The sequence below is a fragment of the Zootoca vivipara genome, chromosome 6, assembly GCF_965207765.1.
Source record: "Zootoca vivipara chromosome 6, rZooViv2.hap1.1, whole genome shotgun sequence".
Taxonomy (NCBI): domain Eukaryota; kingdom Metazoa; phylum Chordata; class Lepidosauria; order Squamata; family Lacertidae; genus Zootoca; species Zootoca vivipara.
This window is the reverse complement of record NC_142589.1, coordinates 49,382,761-49,400,507: the sequence shown is the minus strand read 5'-3', so window position 1 is coordinate 49,400,507 and position 17,747 is coordinate 49,382,761. Positions and strand designations below refer to the sequence as shown.

Sequence of the window (17,747 nt, the reverse complement as noted above, 5' to 3'; positions counted from 1 at the left end):
AGATGAGATGGTTGGACAGTGTTCTCGAAGCTACCAACATGAGTCTGACCAAACTGCGGGAGGCAGTGGAAGACAGGAGTGCCTGGCGTGCTCTGGTCCATGGGGTCACAAAGAGTCGGACATGACTAAACAACAACAACAACAACAAAATTATGAGGGCATCTCCATCAATAGTGGAGCTCTACACCATCCTCGGACCCAGCACTAGGACATTCCCTCCCATAAAATCATAGCATTGAAAGGAATGAGGGAGGTCATTTCTGCAGGGCAGGGTGTGCAGCTACAGCATCCCTGGCAGTTGGTCATCCAGCCTCTGCTTAAATACCTCCAGAGGAAGAAAGCATACCACTAGCTAAGGGAGCCTGTTCCACAGTTGAACAACTCTTGCTACCTGCTTCCTTGCCATTTCCTGTAGTCAGGAACAACAGGGAACACGCCTTTCCCATCTTCTGCATGACTGACAGCCCTTCAGATATTTGAAGACCCCTATCAAGCCTCCCGTTAATCTGCTCTTCTCCAGGCTAAGGCTAAGCATGTGCAGCTCCTTCAGCCATTCTCGCAAACTTTGTTGCTGTGCTCTTGAGTAGGGGGATGACATCAGAGTTGTATGAAATTATTTGTAGTGTGGAGAAAGTAGACAGATAAATTTCTCCCTCTCTCTTGAAACTAGACCTCACTGGGGGTCATTCAATGAAGCTGGATGTTGGGAGATTCAGCTTTCTCTTCTGCTGACACCAATTAAAACCTTGCTTGCAAGCAGAAAAGCTTGTAATTATTGTTATCTCTGTTTTTCCCCAAAACCTTATACCTTGGATGATGTTGTCATAGAACCTTAGAGCTTGGAAAGGGAGCTGTAAGAACATGAAGAGCCTGCTGGATCAGGCCAGTGGCCCATCTGACCCAGGATCCTGTTCTCACAGTGGCCAACCAGATGCCTGTGGCAAACCCACAAGCAGGAGCAGAGTACAAGAGCACTCTCCCTTCCTGTGATTTCCAGCAAATGGTATTCAGAAACCCTCTCCATGAATTTGGTTAATCCTCTTTTAAAGCCACCTAGGTTGGTGGCTGTCACTCATGGCTGTCAAATTTTGGATTTGAAAATAAGGGATCAGCAGCAGCCTCACCTGTCCTGGGGACAGTCTACGGTATATCTAACAATCCAGGATAGCAGTGGGAAACGGCGCTGGAATAAGGGGATTTCCAGCAAAAAAAGGGAAGGCTGACAGCTGTGGCTTGGAATAAGGGAGTTTCCCGCAAAAAAGGGAGGGTTGACAGCTATGCTGTTACTAATTCCTGTGGGACTGAGGTCCTTGTAGGCTACCTAGTCCAACCTGCTACTTAAGGCAGGAAATCTGGAACTGAAGTTCTCACACTGTGAAAACTGTATGTGAAGAGCAAGATCTCCAGCAGGGAACCAGTAAATGACAAAAGCCAACTAGGCTATATCCAAGATTATTTGTTGTTTTCACTAGTCTGCAGGCATCACTCCAGAGACCCATTGGTGAGTCAGAGCCACCTAGTCAGTAAGTGGTGTTAGTAAAGAGTTGTTTCTGGGCTGCAAATCTAAGCTCTTTGTGGTCTGGTCTAATCTTGTTGCTTGAACAAAGCAACGTGAGGACAGATTCTGAAACTAAAGGGTTATGGAAAAATAAAGAAACCCAACTTTAAAAAAAAGAATATGTTTGTGGAAAGTAAAAAGCCAAATGATCTGAACATCTTTCCAAGCCCATGGGAAATAAATGGTTATGCAACTCTGACTTTCAGAGTACATCTCAAATTTAGCTTGATTTGGTTTTGCAAAGAAGCATGATCTGTCAGCAAAAAAGCTGTGGGGGAAGCCCAGGTGGCTTTTGCTCTTCTAACTGCTGAATAGCTTTGATTCCATTTGCAACATCTATTAGCTGCAAGTCACATTGTGAACATGTGCGAGCTGACTCCTTGGAAATGGAAACCAGAAGCAAAGGAAGGTAAGGTGTGTGCTGCTATTGCACTGCCCTTGACAGGACATCACTGCCCTCCCCTTTAAACATGCTGCTCTGTCAGGAATCTTAACTTTTTATACCCTCTTATCAGATTGTTGCAGCAGCAAATAAAAGCTGAAACACAGCTAAACTCAACCGCCTAGAAGGCCACTTGGCAAATGCATATTTACCAGAGCAAGTTCCTTTTAATTAGCTGGTGATGTATTGCATTTGTCAGTCCACTGATGAATGAGCCCATAATATTTTGAGGGTGGGCCTGCAAGCTTAGATATTCTGGTGATGACTCCAGCCAATAGGGGAAGGACTGTCTGGGAATGTGTGCCAAGGAGGCAACACTAAGGCAATGGGCTTGTAATGGCTCCATTCTTAACAGGGTGGTTTTACCTGGGTGTGTCTGACTTTCTGGTTTCCTGGGGAAGTCATAGAGTAAAATGCCTTTTGAGAACAGGATACTGGGAACAAACAGCAATTCCAGTGATGCAATTCTTATAACATTATTGGGCTGCATCCGAAACTCTGAGAGGCCAAGTAGGAAGGAGCCTGGTAAGCTAGCTCCATATATAAGGGCATCCTTGGTCTTGCTGATTGTGGCATGAAATGAGGGCTACACAACCAACCTATCTGAATCTGTCCTGCTCACTGACCCTTCAACATGGGCTGTTATTTTGCAGGCTCTTGGTAAGAGCTGCAAGACCCCTGAAATGAAATGCCCACTCATTTGTGTGCACTGACCATCCAGCACACTTAGCTCTAAACCTCTGCTTCTCAGCTCATGTGTGGACGAACTAGCTCATGTGTTTGGTTGTAAGCAGTAAGAGGAAAATACCATTAGTTCTGATAACAATATGTTTTTCTAAACAACAAGCCATACCAGGTCTTTTTTGATAACTTAATGGATTTTGTGGATAAAGTTCTAAGCACTTGATCCAACCAATATACCTTGACTTCTGCCAGGCTTCTGTCAAAGGCCGATGTGACTTTATTGTATGTGGTTTGAAAGAAAGCAAGGTAAAGTAATAATCATGCCAACATTAGATTGGAAAGCCATATCCTGTGATACACAGAGTTCAATGTTCCTTTTCTGGTGCCTTAGTCAAATATTTGACGTGAGAGTAGCAACTATGATCTTCAGATTTGTCAACAATACATGTCCCCTGCCTGAAACCCTGTAGAGTTGCTGCCAGTCAGTGTAGACTGGGAGGGGGGGTTGTTCTGTTTTTGTTCTTATTTTCATTATGTATTGTGTATGTGTTTTATATTGTAATTTTATGTTGTGAACTGCCCTGGGATCTACAGATACAGGGCAGTATATAAATTTAATTTAATTTAATTTATAATAATAGTAGACAATACTGAGCTAGATGAACCAGAGGGCTGACTATGTGTATGACAGCTTCCTAATGCTCAATGTACAGTAAAGTGTTACATACATACAGTAAAAAAAATGAAAGGCACGAGTATAAAATGGAAGGCAGCCAGCCAAAGACCATTACTGCAAAAGGTTTAGCAGAGAGAGTTGCTGGAATACACACTGAGCATGAGTCAGGTGTGTTGTTTCAGTGACTCAAACGGTCACTGTCAAGACCATAATGCCCAAGTCTTGGGAAAGGAGAGTGCTGCTCCATTGAGCACTGGTTGGTTCGTCAACAGAGCAATTAAAGAACCTGCTTGGGTAAGAAGGTGGTATCTTCTTCCTTGAAGGAATGCTTGGGCTCTTAGAGGTGCTTTAGATGTCTTGGAGGAAAAAGTGAGGTGCTCCATTGGGTCCTCTAGCATTAGGGTCTCAGCCCCCACTTTGTGTCACCTAGTCCAGAATTCTGTTTCCAATGGAGGCCTGTCAAATGCCTCTGGAAAGCTTACAAGCAGAGCATAAAGCAAATAGCCACAAGCACATGTTTGCTGCTGGCACCTGCCACTTGGTAGGACACTGTTTTTGAAGAAGGAGGTCTTATTAAGCTAGTGCACAGACAGGAGTAGGGAGGATGAGACTTGGATGTGTGAAACTGAGTAAAGATGGTATGGGATAGCTTAGCTTGTCTTGTTGGAATCTTTGAACACAGAAGACAATCCAGCAAATGCTGCGCTTCCTGCTCCCCAGGTTGAAAGGATTCTTTAGACCTGCTTCATGTTGAGAGGGCAGAGCTGGAAGTGTGGTGCTTAAAGTGTTTTTGAAAGACCTCACATATCACTTCCCTTCCATCTTTAGGAGGGAGAGGTTTGGCCCGATTCCACAACCGAAATCAGCGTGATTTTCAGGCCACAAGAAGCTGGGGTTTATCACCGAACTGTATACTGTGATATCTCAGGTATGATATTCCCGCCTCACACTGTCATTATGGGATATAGGTAGGTAGCCGTGTTGGTCTGGATCGAAGTAAAATAAAAAAAATTCCTTCAGTAGCACCTTAAAGACCAACTAAGTTTTTATTTTGGTATGAGCTTTCGTGTGCATGCACACTTCTTCATGCACACGAAAGCTCATACCAAAATAAAAACTTAGTTGGTCTTTAAGGTGCTACTGAAGGAATTTTTTTTATTATGGGATATGTTAGGTGCTTTCAGACTTTCTGAAGTCTGGATCAGTAGGCCTCCCAGTTATATCAGATGCCTGCCAGCTTGATTGGGAGGTGCCTAGCACAGTCTGAATCACATATTCAAGCCTGCTCTGCTTGACAAGAGGAAAGAAACCAGCCCTGAGCATGTTTGTTTGCCCTTTGCAGAGAAGCAGTGTGTTGTTGCAGGCTCTGGACTGGAGCATACCTAGCCATTGGTGAGGTTGGCCCCTGCCTAGGGTGCAGGCCCAAGGAGGCATGGAAATCGTGCTGCTAGTGTGTGTGGGGTGGTGGTGGCAGAAGGGCCATGTGAATCTTTCCTCTCTCTCTCCTTCCATGTTTGGCCACCCCCAACCTGGCCAGAGGCTGAGACCAGGGGAGCATTGCTCCTGCCACTTCCCCGACCCCGACATTGACATTGCATTCCCATGTATGGTCGCGTGTTGCTCTATGTTTGATTCTCGTTTGAATTGCAACACAGGGGTCTGTTTTTTGTATTTACTTCCCCGACCCAGGCAGCAGGAGGAGGAGCACAGCACAGCTGTCTTTGCAATAATAGCAGCTGCTGACACATTCCCTTCTCTCTCTCTCTCTCTCTCTCTCTCTCTCTCTCTCTCTCTCTCTGTGTGTGTGTGTGTGTGTGTGTGTGTGTGAAATCTTGAATGGAAGAGAAGTTGGGGGAGGGAAGGAGTGTGTAACCCTTTCTCCATAGCCACTTTTCTGCTCCATATCATTTTACCCAAACTTACCGTAGTTTCTCTCAACGTTGTTTCAAATGTTTCCACCACAAACATGTGGAACACTGAATGTGAGTATCAAATGCAGTGGGAGGGAAAAGTATTGCTGGGAGGAGGACATATTTGGAGTAGAGAAACAGTAGTACTTTGTACTCTTTCAAGAAAACAACCATATCCTTGTGGGCTTTGCAAGAGCACGTAGAAATGGTATTATGATCAGCCACTCACAATAAGCCACATTGATCCATCAGGGTTCCATGGAGAGGGAAGAAGAAATTTATATTTGTTGACAACTTGCTAGCTATTCCTTGAAGAACTTGACTGCTGATCCCCAGTATAGGACTGGGAAGGTCTAATCAGTGGTGGCTGGTGGAAGGCAGAGAGGCCAGTAGGAAGTGGAGCTAGAGCCAAAGAGAGGCAGAGCCAACCAATTCTAGTTTTGCCCCCATCCTCCTCTCTACTTAATGACAACACAGAGATTGAGGAGAAAACTGACAGCCAGTGCCAGCAGCCCTGGAACAGATGTACGAAAGCAGACAGGTGGGGACTGGCTGATGGCAGACCAAGGTTATATTCTGCCTTTCTTGCATCCTGGAACCCAAGGTGACATACATGGGATTGGGGGCAGACCAGTTTTCAGGCAGTGTTCTACCCAGCTGCTGATCAGAGCTAGCCTGCTTAGCTTCAGTGGCAAAAACATCTGGAAGGATGGATAGCAATTCAAATACAAGTACAGCAGAAAACTACACAATTTTCTTCAGCTTTAATAACAACAGTAGTAAAAATAATTCATGAAGTCCTTAAACTAACTTTAGGTGCTATAAGAACATGCATCAAAATAGGGGTTGACAGCCTTATTTTGACAACAGAGAACTAAGAACTTGGGTGCATGAAAGCCAACTGTAATTAGAAATAGACCACCTGAAATAAAGGAACCTCAACGTCCTATTATTTAAAAAGAAAAAGATTCAATTGAATGAAATAATATGAGCTAGTAATGTATTCTGTAAATAAGAAGTGATGAGAGAAAATGCACAAAGATACAGAATAGGGGAAGAGAGTTGGGACACAGGAAGGTACTAGAAAACTAGAGAGGATAACAGAAAAAAAATCAGAACAGAAGGATACGCAGAAATGAAGAGACCTAATGTAAGGAATAAGGGTTCTTTGCCTCGTACTTTGCTTCTGTCATGCAGGGGACAGCTCTCAGGCAGAAGGAACTATTGATCTGCCTAGCTGGACCAACTGATCTTGGGAGCCAATAGGAACTTGACTGCCAGGCTTATATAACTGTCCCTCCTGAGGGAGTAACTGCTCTAGAAATTCCCATGCTGCATCTCACTCTTCTAGACTGCTGCCTTTCGGAACTTGACCACCCCATATGACCATGGCTATGTTCTTGCCCCTGGCTGCTCTTATTTTTGTTTGCTGCTCTGGACTTTGGCTTCTCCCTGACATAACTATGCCCTCACTGCTGTCCCTTCCCGTGGATCATTTGCAGGCCTAACCCTGGAAGGCTGTGACAGTCCCACAATATGGAATTATAAGGAGGAAAGAGTTAAAACATCTCCCTTGGCTGAAAGCAGAACAGGGACAGCGGTTTAGCTGCCAGACACAAATGCAGTGTGTTAGTACACATTTGTGCTAATTACCATGTGTGGTTGTTGCCAAGCAAACCCCATGCAGTGATGAGAGAGAGAACACGAACTTTTTAAGGGCTAAAGCAGAGGATTCAACAAATGGATGTGCCACACAGACTACAAATTAAAGCATCCACTTACACAGTGGGTTTCTTCTTCTATAAAGTATATATACTTTCATCTAAAGCCCAGGGGGAGTGATACTTCCCTGGAAAGCCCACCAGAAAGACTCAGTTATTATTAACCAGGAGCTTTACCCTTTGAGCAGAGCTCTTCCTCCTAGTGTGTTGGACTCAAACCAAAGTAATAATATTAGCGTCCAGGCAACATGATGGATCCAGGACTCCAAGTAAGTCAGAGGAGACTCAGAGATTAATGAACCTAAGAATCAGTGAACCTACTCTAAGTATAATGTAGCTAGATACAACACTGTAAATCTGCATGACCAGAGAAAGTCATGCACACACATGCTGTTACAAGACTGTCAGCTGTCATCTACAATGTTTGAGCTTGCCTTGCATGAGTTGGCTTCCTGGCTATATATCTGTCTACTCGGGTGCTCAAAGTATGGACCTGCTTCTGAGTTTTAGCCCTCTCTGCACCATTTCTCTTGAGTTTGATGCATTGATTAGAATATCCCAACATTAACTTTTCATGCTTTTTCAGAAATTGATGTAACTTTGAAATTACAACTTGTGCAAAACAGTTGTGATGGTCAGACAAGACCCTAGCTGTTGTTTCAACTATTTCTGTCAGACCAGTTTCACTTTTTTGCTTTAGTGCTTCCTTCCACTCAGTATCTTTTGAGTTCATATCCTAAAGGTAGATTCTCATCTTCCCAGGGCGAGAGACCCGGCTCCCTCTGCGCATCAAAGGAGAGGCCATGGCTCCCAAGCTGCTTTTCAACTTTGACCAGCTGGATGTTGGGAAAATTTTTGTTGGCTCAGCCCACAGTTATGAGGTGAGTCCTGTTTTTCATCAGAGCTTTGCTCTGCCTTCCTTCCATGAGCTTAGGGCATTCACATTGTTTTATCCTTTGAGGTCACTTAGGCTAAGAGAAGCAGGATATCCAAGGCCACCCAGTCAGAGCCATAGCTGAGTGAGGTTTTGAACTCATGTCTCCCTGTCTAAAGTCCAATACTCTTATCTACCTTTGGTTCATAGAAGCCAACCTCCCACATTCCTAGCCAAGGATTTTGTAATCTAGACATCTGTGATGAAGGTAACAATAGAATGGAAGTTGGAGACAGCAGCACCAGTTTTAACAGAAATGTAAATGAGTTGCTTCTTTGCAGGGGCGTACCCAGGATCATAATTAGGGGGGGCAAGGGGCGGGGGCAAGGGGCGGGAGGGGAGGGGCCACAGTGGGAATGTGGGTGGGGCTACGTTGCCTGCGCCGCCCAGCTCTTCCGAGGAGGCGGCCCCAGGCTCCCGGCGCGAAGCTCCAGAGGTGCGCGGGGAGCGCGAGCTTGTGGCTGACTCCTCCGCCTCCCAGGTCTTCCGAGGAGGCGGCCCCAGGCTCCTGCTCCCGGCGCGAAGCTCCAGGAGCGCGCGGGGAACGCGAGCCTGTGGCTGCCTCCTCCGCTTACGCTCCCCGCTGCTTAGCGCTCCTCCGCTTACGCTCCCCGCTTACGCTCTGGAGCTTCGCGACGGGAGCGGGAGCCTGGGGCTGCCACGCCTGCGCCCCTCAGCCTTTTGCTTCTAGGGAGGGCAATTGCCCCCCCTGCCCCCCTGCCTACGCCCATGCTTCTTTGAGAATTAAGATTGTTTTCATCTTTTTCCCTCCCTTGCTGCAGGCTATCCTTTCTAACAAAGGAGCTATTGATGCCCTCTTCAGCCTGGTATGGCCATCCACGGCCCTGGGTGCCTGTTTCACATTTCAGCCCAGTGAAGGAATAATTGAGCCAGGAGGCCACCAGGCCATTCAGGTCACCTTCAGCTGTACCATCCTGGGACAATTCTTTGAAGAGTTCAAATTCAGTGTGAATGGATCTCCCCAGCCTGTGATCTTAGTGATTAGGTAAGCTGGAGAAACTGTGGCAATGAGTTTCATGCATATCCCTAGGGAAGTTTCGAGGTAAAACTGATGTTTAAAAAGAAAACATTTTTGTAGAGATACAGACACACAAAGCTATACTGACAACCCACTTCCTGAGGTCCATCACATTCATAACTCAAGAAGGGGGTTATTCAGACAATGGAAGTCCCAGTTCTCTACTGCTGTCTTGAGCTGTAGTCTGTGACAAAGATGAGTGTGTGTGCACATATGTGCACATGTGCATGTATATTCAAATGCATCTGATGTTAGATTCTGCATTCCACAACAATTCAAGCATAACTCTCTCCCTTGGTCCCCTGACAACCACACTTGTATGTTGCAAAGGCAGGGTGGGAGCCTTTGGCCCTAAAAGTTCTGCTTAATCCTTCAGCTAAAGGTGACTTTTCTCTGAGTCCTGTTACAAAGGAGTCTCTGTTTTCCCTCTCAGGGGCTGCGTCATTGGACCGACATTTCATTTCAATGTCCCATCCCTTGATTTTGGGGATGTCTCCTTTGGTAAGTTTGCACTATTTGTGGATTGTTGTTGTTGTTATTATTAATTATAATTATTAGTTAGATTTCTTTAAAAACAAGGGCAGTTGTGAATCCTACTTGTAGGCTAGACTGGCTTTAAGGACATAATAAATGTGTTGCTCAAGCAGACCAACATCCATCTAATACACTAGTGTTCTGTTTCCTACTAAGGGCTACCACCCAGGTGCTCACAAAGAGCAGTGCATGGAAATCATAATGGGTTTGTCCCTTCATACCCAGATGACTTAGAGTAGCCTTCCCCAACCTCTGTGGCCTTCCAGCTGTTTTGGACCAGTACTCCCATCAGCCCTAGCCAGCATTGCCACCAACTGTAGGGAGTACCAGCTTGTCTTAGAACATGCATTTTGCAGGAATAGAAATAATAGGATGGGGAGGGCTAGGTAAGGGCAGCTGAGAGTGTGCTCAAGGTGAGGCATTGGTTCTTCTCCAGGAAATGGTGATTGCGAAGTGAGTTTTAAGGTGGGTTTTGAAGAAAGAGGTGGAAGCTGTTCTAAGAGAGCCTAACAAAAGTAGATGGGATGGGGGTGGCGAAGAACCAAGAGCTGAGGAAATACAAATAAAGAAATATAACAGATAATCTTTAGGAAGGATTAGGGTTGACTGGGATTAGTTTCAGGAAAGACCAAATAAAGTACCACTTTATGCAATGCATAATTTCCTTATGGAATTCATTATTGCGAGAACAAATGATGGTCACTGGCTTTGAATAATAAAAAAGACCAGTTAAGGAAATCAGCCCTGAGTGCTCCCTGGAAGGACAGATCGTGAAGCTGAGGCTCCAATACTTTGGCCACCTCATGAGAAGAGAAGAATCCTTGGAAAAGACCCTGATGTTGGGAAAGATTGAGGGCACTAGGAGAAGGGGACGACAGAGGACAAGATGGTTGGACAGTGTTCTCGAAGCTACGAACATGAGTTTGACCAAACTACGGGAGGCAGTGGAAGACAGGAGTGCCTGGCGTGCTATGGTCCATGGGGTCACGAAGAGTCGGACACGACTAAACGACTAAACAACAATGTCTTTCAAAACTGATTAGCTATGATAGCTAAATGGACTGCCTCTGAACCTTGAGGGTTCCAGCTCTAAAAACCATCAAATCAATGAGGAAAGGAGAGCTGTCTTTCCATCTTATGGACTTCCAGAGGCATCTGCCTCACCACTGTGGCTGGACTAGGTGGACTGTTGGTCTGATCCTCTTGTTATGTTCCTATTGCTGATGTAGCTATTCAACCCCCCTGTTCTCCTTGCAGACCTGTATTTGTTTCCCTCTTCCTGCTGCAAACTCATCTTCCCCAATATATTCTTAACTCATTATTTCAGATAATTTGCATTCCAGTGTTGATCCTGGCTCCTCTGTCCCAGCCTCATTAAAGACAATCTGACGTTTAAATGTGAAATCAATAGTGGTGTGGCTGAAGGCGTAATTGGTGCTTGATAGCCACCATAACCTGCCCCATCCTGCTCCATATTCCTGTTATTCAAGAGAACTCATTACTTTTTCTGCACATTTTCCATTTCTCAACACCATTTCATTTTAGCCCTCACCTCTTTGTTTTTGATGAATAAATTAAAAATAAAAATCCAATCGAGTCCTTTTTGATGCCTTGGCTGCTGGCTGGCCTACCTGGAGAGCTGCCTTTGAAGAGTGTTTCGAAATTCCAGCTGGTTCAGAATGTTGTAGCCAGACCGGAATACCTTGGTCATGGTGATCAATACATAGATAACCTCATGTCTGGATCATTTGTAATGGCTTTATATATGAGGCTTCCCTTAAAGATGGCTTGGAAGCTTCCATTTGAGCTTCCATTAGTGCAGAACTCAAATCCCAGAATTTTGACTGGTACAGCCAGGTAGGTTCATATAGAATCAATTTTGAAAGAACTGCATGGCTGCTTCTTTGCTTCTGAGCCCAATTCTGAGTGCTGGCCCTTTTAAAACCTTAGAAAGCCTGAGACCCAAATACATGGTGGAGTTCTTCTTCCCATGTCTTAAGATCTTTGATCAAGGCCCTGTTCTGAGTGCCTTCTGTAGTGGAAGTATGTGATGTATTTTAAAAGGAAAAGCCCTGAGTGGGGAGGGCATTCCAAAGTTGAGAGGGGGGGGTGCTCTCACTTGCAAATACAGACATATCTTGGAGATACTGCAGGTTCTTTTCCAGAACATCACACTAAAGTGAATATCGCAATAAAATGAGTCACACAATTTATTTTGTTTCCCAGTGATATATAAAAATTATGTTTACACTGTACTGTATACTAATCCAGGCCCACCTGGCTGCAGAGGCTGAAGGGGGGAAACCCGGATATAGCCCTTGCCAGCTCCATTGCTGTGCCCAGAAGAGGGGTATTGGCAGGTGGTGGGTGGGCTTCCTCCCTCTGGAAGTGGCTGGGCTGCCTGCAGCTGAACCCACATCCTCATAAGGAGCAATATCTGCAAAGTGCAATACGTAAAGCGAAATGCAGTAAAATGAGGCATGCCTGTGGACAACATACTTCAAGTGGCACCAATAGGACAATCTTTTTTGTGATGTGACATAGTTTACATTGTAGTTTTTATAGTTCTATTTCTGTTTCACTGTGACATTTTGTTAATCTGTTATATTAAACTGTTAGTATGATTTTTTTTTACTTGTGCCTATTGTACCTATATACCTAGAGTACCTGGCGTGCTCTGGTCATGGGGTCACGAAGAGTTGGACACGACTAAACGACTAAACACACATTGTACCTATTTGTGTTGATCTACCTTTTGTGCCTATTTATGCTTATCCTGGAGTTGTCTTGGATTAAGAGTGGTCTAGAAACTGTGTAGATTGGAAATTAGCCTTGAGAAGTGGGTGTAGGGTTGTCTTCCCTTCTAGCATATGGCTTGGAGCAGGCACCCCCAAACTTTGCCCCTCCAGATGTTTTGGACTACAATTCCCATCAACCCTGACCACTGTTCCTGATAGCTAGGGATCATGGGAGTTATAGGCAAAAACATCTGAAGGGCCACAGTTTGGGGCTGGCTGGCTTGGAGTGTCATTTAGGAACCCCACTCTCCTTGCAAACCATGTACTGTATGGTTATTCCTTCAGAACACCTATACCTCTAGGGGAAGAGTTGTTGCTCTTCCCCTAGAGTTGCTATATGACATAGGCCTGTGTGCTTGCTGTGTGGGCCATAGGCACAAACTCCTTTTCCTAAAAGAAAAAGTTGACTGTGTGGAGGAGTCCAAATGAGTGTCCTTTTGGGTCACTTTCAGTGCCTTTATGGAGCTCCTTCACAATTCCTGTTGAGTGAAAACATTCTCTTGCAGGTTTCCCTCAGACCCTGTCCTGCTGCCTCAGCAACACCTCTTTGGTGCCCATGACCTTTGACCTTCGTGTCCCAGGAGATGGCACTGGGGAGCCAAGTGTCATGAGTGAGCATCAAGCCTCTGACATCTCAAGGCCAATGTGGAGGAAGGCACGCAATGGAGGGGCAAAGCCCAAAGAATTTACCATCACTCCCAACCGAGGCACCATCCGCTCACAAGGACTCATGCAAATCCAGGTACAGTGCCACTTATGCTGCTGTTTGTCCTCAGTCAGGAGCAGGTGGATCCTGAAGTACAGCAAATTGATTATACAACTTGTGCTGAGGATAGATTGTATTATAAAGGCTCACTAAAGCTATGAGGCAATTATTGAGTTGCAGAATCACTCACTTGAAAGTCAATTTAAGTTACAGTAATGTTCATACTGTTCACATCTTGGAGAAACTGGTCAGTGACCTCAAATGAAAAGAGAGAATTCCCCTCCTATATCCAAAGGGCTGCTTCCTTTGTAGCATCTTCAGGACATGGCCTTTTCTGTCTTTTCCTCCTGCAAAAATAATGCATGTTCAAACTCTGCCTCATGCTGTTTGAGGCCACATAATGATGCTCCTTGCAGAATGTCTCTCCTGCCATCTTTTCCCCCAGAAACTCCTTTTTCTCTCCCATCACTGTATTAAGGTTGCATCACCCCTCATGGCTTGGGGGCAAAAATTGGGGTTACTTGGGACCTCCAACCATTTTAAGGAGCACAAAAATCTTTCCTATAAAGCTGCCACTGTCTTGCTTTTCTTACAATTGAAGTAACCAGGTCGCCAGTATTTAAGATGTGTCTGTCCAACACTCCTTTCAAAAGAACTCCCTTTAATCCTTTAATCGGGGGAGGTGCAAGACCCTTAACAGCATGGGACCCAGTAGTGATGTGAGTAGGGTTGAGTATGAATTTACCCCTGGCACAGAATTAAAATTATGAAGTATTTATTTTATTAAGGAAATCAGAGTTTACAGACATTTAGATGGAAATATGAACAAAGATAAGAACAAAGAATGACAGTGTAAACATCTTGCTTCCTGACCAATGATGGTTAGGACAGAGGGCAGAAAAAATAGTTCATGTTGCCTCTGTGAGTACAGAGGGGGGATGGATAGGAGAAGGAGAATAATAATAAGTCCGTTGATTGAGTGCACTCTAGGTCTCAATGGTAGAAGTTGTGTCTCTCTTACTGATTTTCACATTTCCATATCTATTACCTATACTGTACAGCACTGAGAACTCACAGCCCCCTTTTAATAGAAGAATATAGTTGGGAGAAGATGGGATCAACCTGAGTCAATCAATCAGAGATGACAGTTCACAGAGGATAGCCATCATATAATGGGGTCATCAGAGGACACAGTTCTCTCACCCATTCACACTCCATGCAGATAGTGGGCTAGGAAGCTATACATTTATCTTTCCAAGTAGTGCATCAGCTAAGAGCACACATCTCACAGGGTGACTAATCCCCATTCATTCAAGGAAAGTATGTCCCCTCACATGGAGGTTAGGGTTGTTAAAAAAACGAAACTGTTAGGTATCAAAGATGACATTAAGGTGACCAAACTTTTAAAGATACAGCTTATTTCTGCTGTGCTCCTGTCTCCCCAAATCAGGGGTTCCCAGTGTGGCACCCGTAGATGCACATGCAGCTGCTGAGACTTTCCCTGGTGCCCACAGGATACACTCCCTCCACTGAAATTAAACTTGAAAGAAGCATTTCATTGTAGTCAATAAAATAGGTTGTCTTGTGTGCTTGTTTGTGGGTGGTGGTGATGGTACCCATGCCTGTTTCTTTGTTTTGCAAATGAGGGGGGAGCATGGGCATGCTGGGGGACTTGGAGGATGGTCAAACCTCTGGAGGACAGAACAGAAAATTGGGCATGACCACTTAATTTTATTTATTACCAGCCTTTCAGAGCCCTCTTCCCCTAACCAAAATTCGCCCAAATACATTTTATATGCTCACCAGTATGATCAATAGGTAATGCTGAGTTTCTTCTATTCACTGCTGGCTTCATTGTTTCTCCCACTTTGATGATCGTTCACCTTTGGCTACTGAAGGCATCAAATAAACAATGCCAGTGAGACATCTTACATGGGTTGTGCTGGGTGAGAACTGGCCCACAGTGCTTTGAAGATTGTTAGGGCATGTCGCCATCAGAAACATTTTGTCGCAATCCTTACCCCTTTTTTGTTTTATTTTATATCTCTCTGTGCCCCAACATCCCAGGGCTACTCTGCTTATATATTTTTACACGCCTGCCTTTGGGGGACTGGGATTTGGGCTGGTCAATCACAAGGTTATGAACCTTGTTCCTGTAACCTGAATTCTTTCTTCCTTTTCCCATGGCAGGTGACCTTATGTTCCAACACTGTGAAGACGTATGAAACAGCACTAGTAGTGGATGTGACGGGGAGTGGAGAAGATGTACTGGCTCTCCCAATCACAGCGAGGTATTGCTACTTTGATTGCTGTCTTTGCTGGAATCCTGTGTTGTGCTGAACCCATCCTTTGTGCCAATTCTGAATGAGATGGGCATTGCAACAGCATAATTGCCATTGTTTGAGAATCCGGTGCAGCAAGATACAACATAAGGAGTTTGTGACTGCTTCAGTAAAAGCAACCTGAAAAATGCAAGACCTGTCACCTCTATCTTGCTTTATTTCTTTGCTTTCTCTTCCCTCTGTGCACTTTAAGTCCTGGTTTCAAAAAGCACTTTCACACTGCCTCTGGTAAGTCAGCCCTGAATGTACAGAAATGGACAGTGCTAAAAATTCCAACAGGCTCTTGAGAAAAACAACCTGGCTTTCTTTCAGCAGAAAAGTGAAAGGCAAAAAGATGCCTGCTAGAGCAGTTCCTCTGAGGCCAATAGCTTGGACAAGTCATCAGTACTGCATAATGTCACCAGGACCCCACATCTGAGTCTCCTGTCCCCTTCCAAGCATTTAAAACAAAATTGTTCATAAATTAGGATAAGCTACCAACCAAATGCATTTTCCGACTGCAGCAAAGTAAAGTGTGGACATATAGGCTGTTAGACCTTTAAAATACAGTATGCCCTTTTGAGTTCCAAAATATTTGCCTCTTCCCCCAGCATAGAAAAAGACCATACTTTTGGTGAGTTAAAAATGGTTTACATACAAACTCTCCAAAGGCCAGGTTCATATGCTTTTCTGTACAGCATTCAGAAAAAGTTGCACAGGCAATAAAACCTGACTTAGTTACAGTGGTGAAAGTTCCTAAATTATTGGTATAGGAACAGAACAATGGCCTGTTGGAGCCATGTGGTCTGAGCTTGGAGCAACCAGCTCAGATCTCTTTACATGCTGAGCTTCTCAGATAGACTAGAAGGCAAACAAAGTCTTAATTACCTAGTCCCTCCCAAAGTAAGGGGAGTGGATATAGCTAAGCATGGCAGGACAGCTTTAAAGGTAAAGGTAAAGGTACCCCTGACCGTTAGGTCCAGTCGTGGATGACTCTGGGGTTGCGCACCCATCTCGCCCTATAGGCTGAGGGAGTCTGTGTTTGTCTGCAGACAGCTTCTGGGTCATGTGGCCAGCATGACTAAGCCGCTTCTGGTGAACGGAAACGGAAACACTGTTTACCTTCCCGCCGGAGCGGTACCTATTCATCTACTTGCACTTTGACGTGCTTTTGAACTGCTAGGTTGGCAGGAGCAGGGACTGAGCAACGGGAGCTCACCCCGTTGCAGGGATCCAAACCACCGACCTTCTGATTGGCAAGCCCTAGGCTCTGTGGTTTAGAACACAGCGCCACCCGCGTCCTGGCAGGACAGCTTACTCTATGGTATTAAACCTTCATGCATTAATTAGATATATGTATGTTGGTAATAGGGATGCGAGTAGCACTGTGGCCTAGGGCTTGTCAATCAGAAGGTCGGCAGTTCGAATCCCCATTACGGGGTGAGCTCCCGTTGCTTGGTCCCTGCTCCTGCCAACCTAGCAGTTTGAAAGCACGTCAAAGTGCAAGTAGATAAAAAGGTACTGCTTCGGCAGGAAGGTAAACGGCGTTTCCGTGCGCTGCTCTGGTTCACCAGAAGTGGCTTAGTCATGCTGGCCACATGACCTGGAAGCTCCCTCAGCCAATAAAGCGAGATGAACACCGCAACCCCAGAGTCAGTCACGACTGGACCTAATGGTCAGAGGTCCCTTTACCTTTATGTTGGTAATATGAGGCTGGTTATCCCACATTTTCCAGGCCATATCTGACAATTTGTGCAGCAGGACTCTTGACACTCAAAAAGCCAGGAAAGCCAGGCTGCTTACAAATTGTGTAGGGCAAGATCCCTCTCCATCCCTCTTATTGCCAAGTGAGGGTCTGTGTCTATCGTCTTCACTTCGGATCTACTTTGAGATGGTGTGCTAGGAACTTGGCCTTTCTGAATTCTAGTGGCCACATGGCTGATGATGAGCCTCTTCTTTATAATGATAGATGTATTATTATTCTCTGTCTCCTCATTATCAGATCTAAACAAGCTTTTCTCTCTGTTTATTTGCTCATGTAACTGACTAGATGCAGCACGCCTCCACTGCATGTGGCTAATCCCATCCTGAATTTTGGCCGCTGTTTCTTGAAGTTCCCATACCAGCAGATGGTGAAACTAGTTAATGAAAGTGATCTTCCAGGGTGCTATGGTGTTCTTCCCCAGGTTAGTTTAGTTGTTTCTATTGTATTTTAAAGGCCCTGAGGAATGAAGGAGAGGGTCACCCCCACCACTGGCTTCAGACTCATCAGGGAGCCAGACTGTGTCCCCATGCTAGTATTATTTAGAGTTTTGGAACTTATGACAATTTTTCCAGCAAGGTGGATGTTTGCAGTGTAGCTACAGATAAAGCTGGGAGCAGAGAGGAAATGTTTAAGTCCAGTTATCACAGTTCCCGGATGAC

At 45.0% G+C, this 17,747-nt stretch overlaps 1 protein-coding gene across 2 annotated transcripts in view; it reads left to right on the top strand.

Annotated features, from left to right (window-relative positions):
• HYDIN (HYDIN axonemal central pair apparatus protein) overlaps positions 1–17,747 on the top strand; it is a 148,887-nt gene that overhangs the window by 24,288 nt on the left and 106,852 nt on the right. For both annotated transcript variants that reach the window (XM_060275918.2, XM_060275916.2), the window contains exons 10-16: positions 4,189–4,288; positions 7,754–7,872; positions 8,708–8,931; positions 9,398–9,465; positions 12,803–13,038; positions 15,193–15,293; positions 17,374–17,509. In XM_060275918.2, the coding sequence (XP_060131901.2) occupies positions 4,189–4,288; positions 7,754–7,872; positions 8,708–8,931; positions 9,398–9,465; positions 12,803–13,038; positions 15,193–15,293; positions 17,374–17,509 (984 nt within the window). The remainder of the gene's footprint in view (positions 1–4,188; positions 4,289–7,753; positions 7,873–8,707; positions 8,932–9,397; positions 9,466–12,802; positions 13,039–15,192; positions 15,294–17,373; positions 17,510–17,747) is intronic.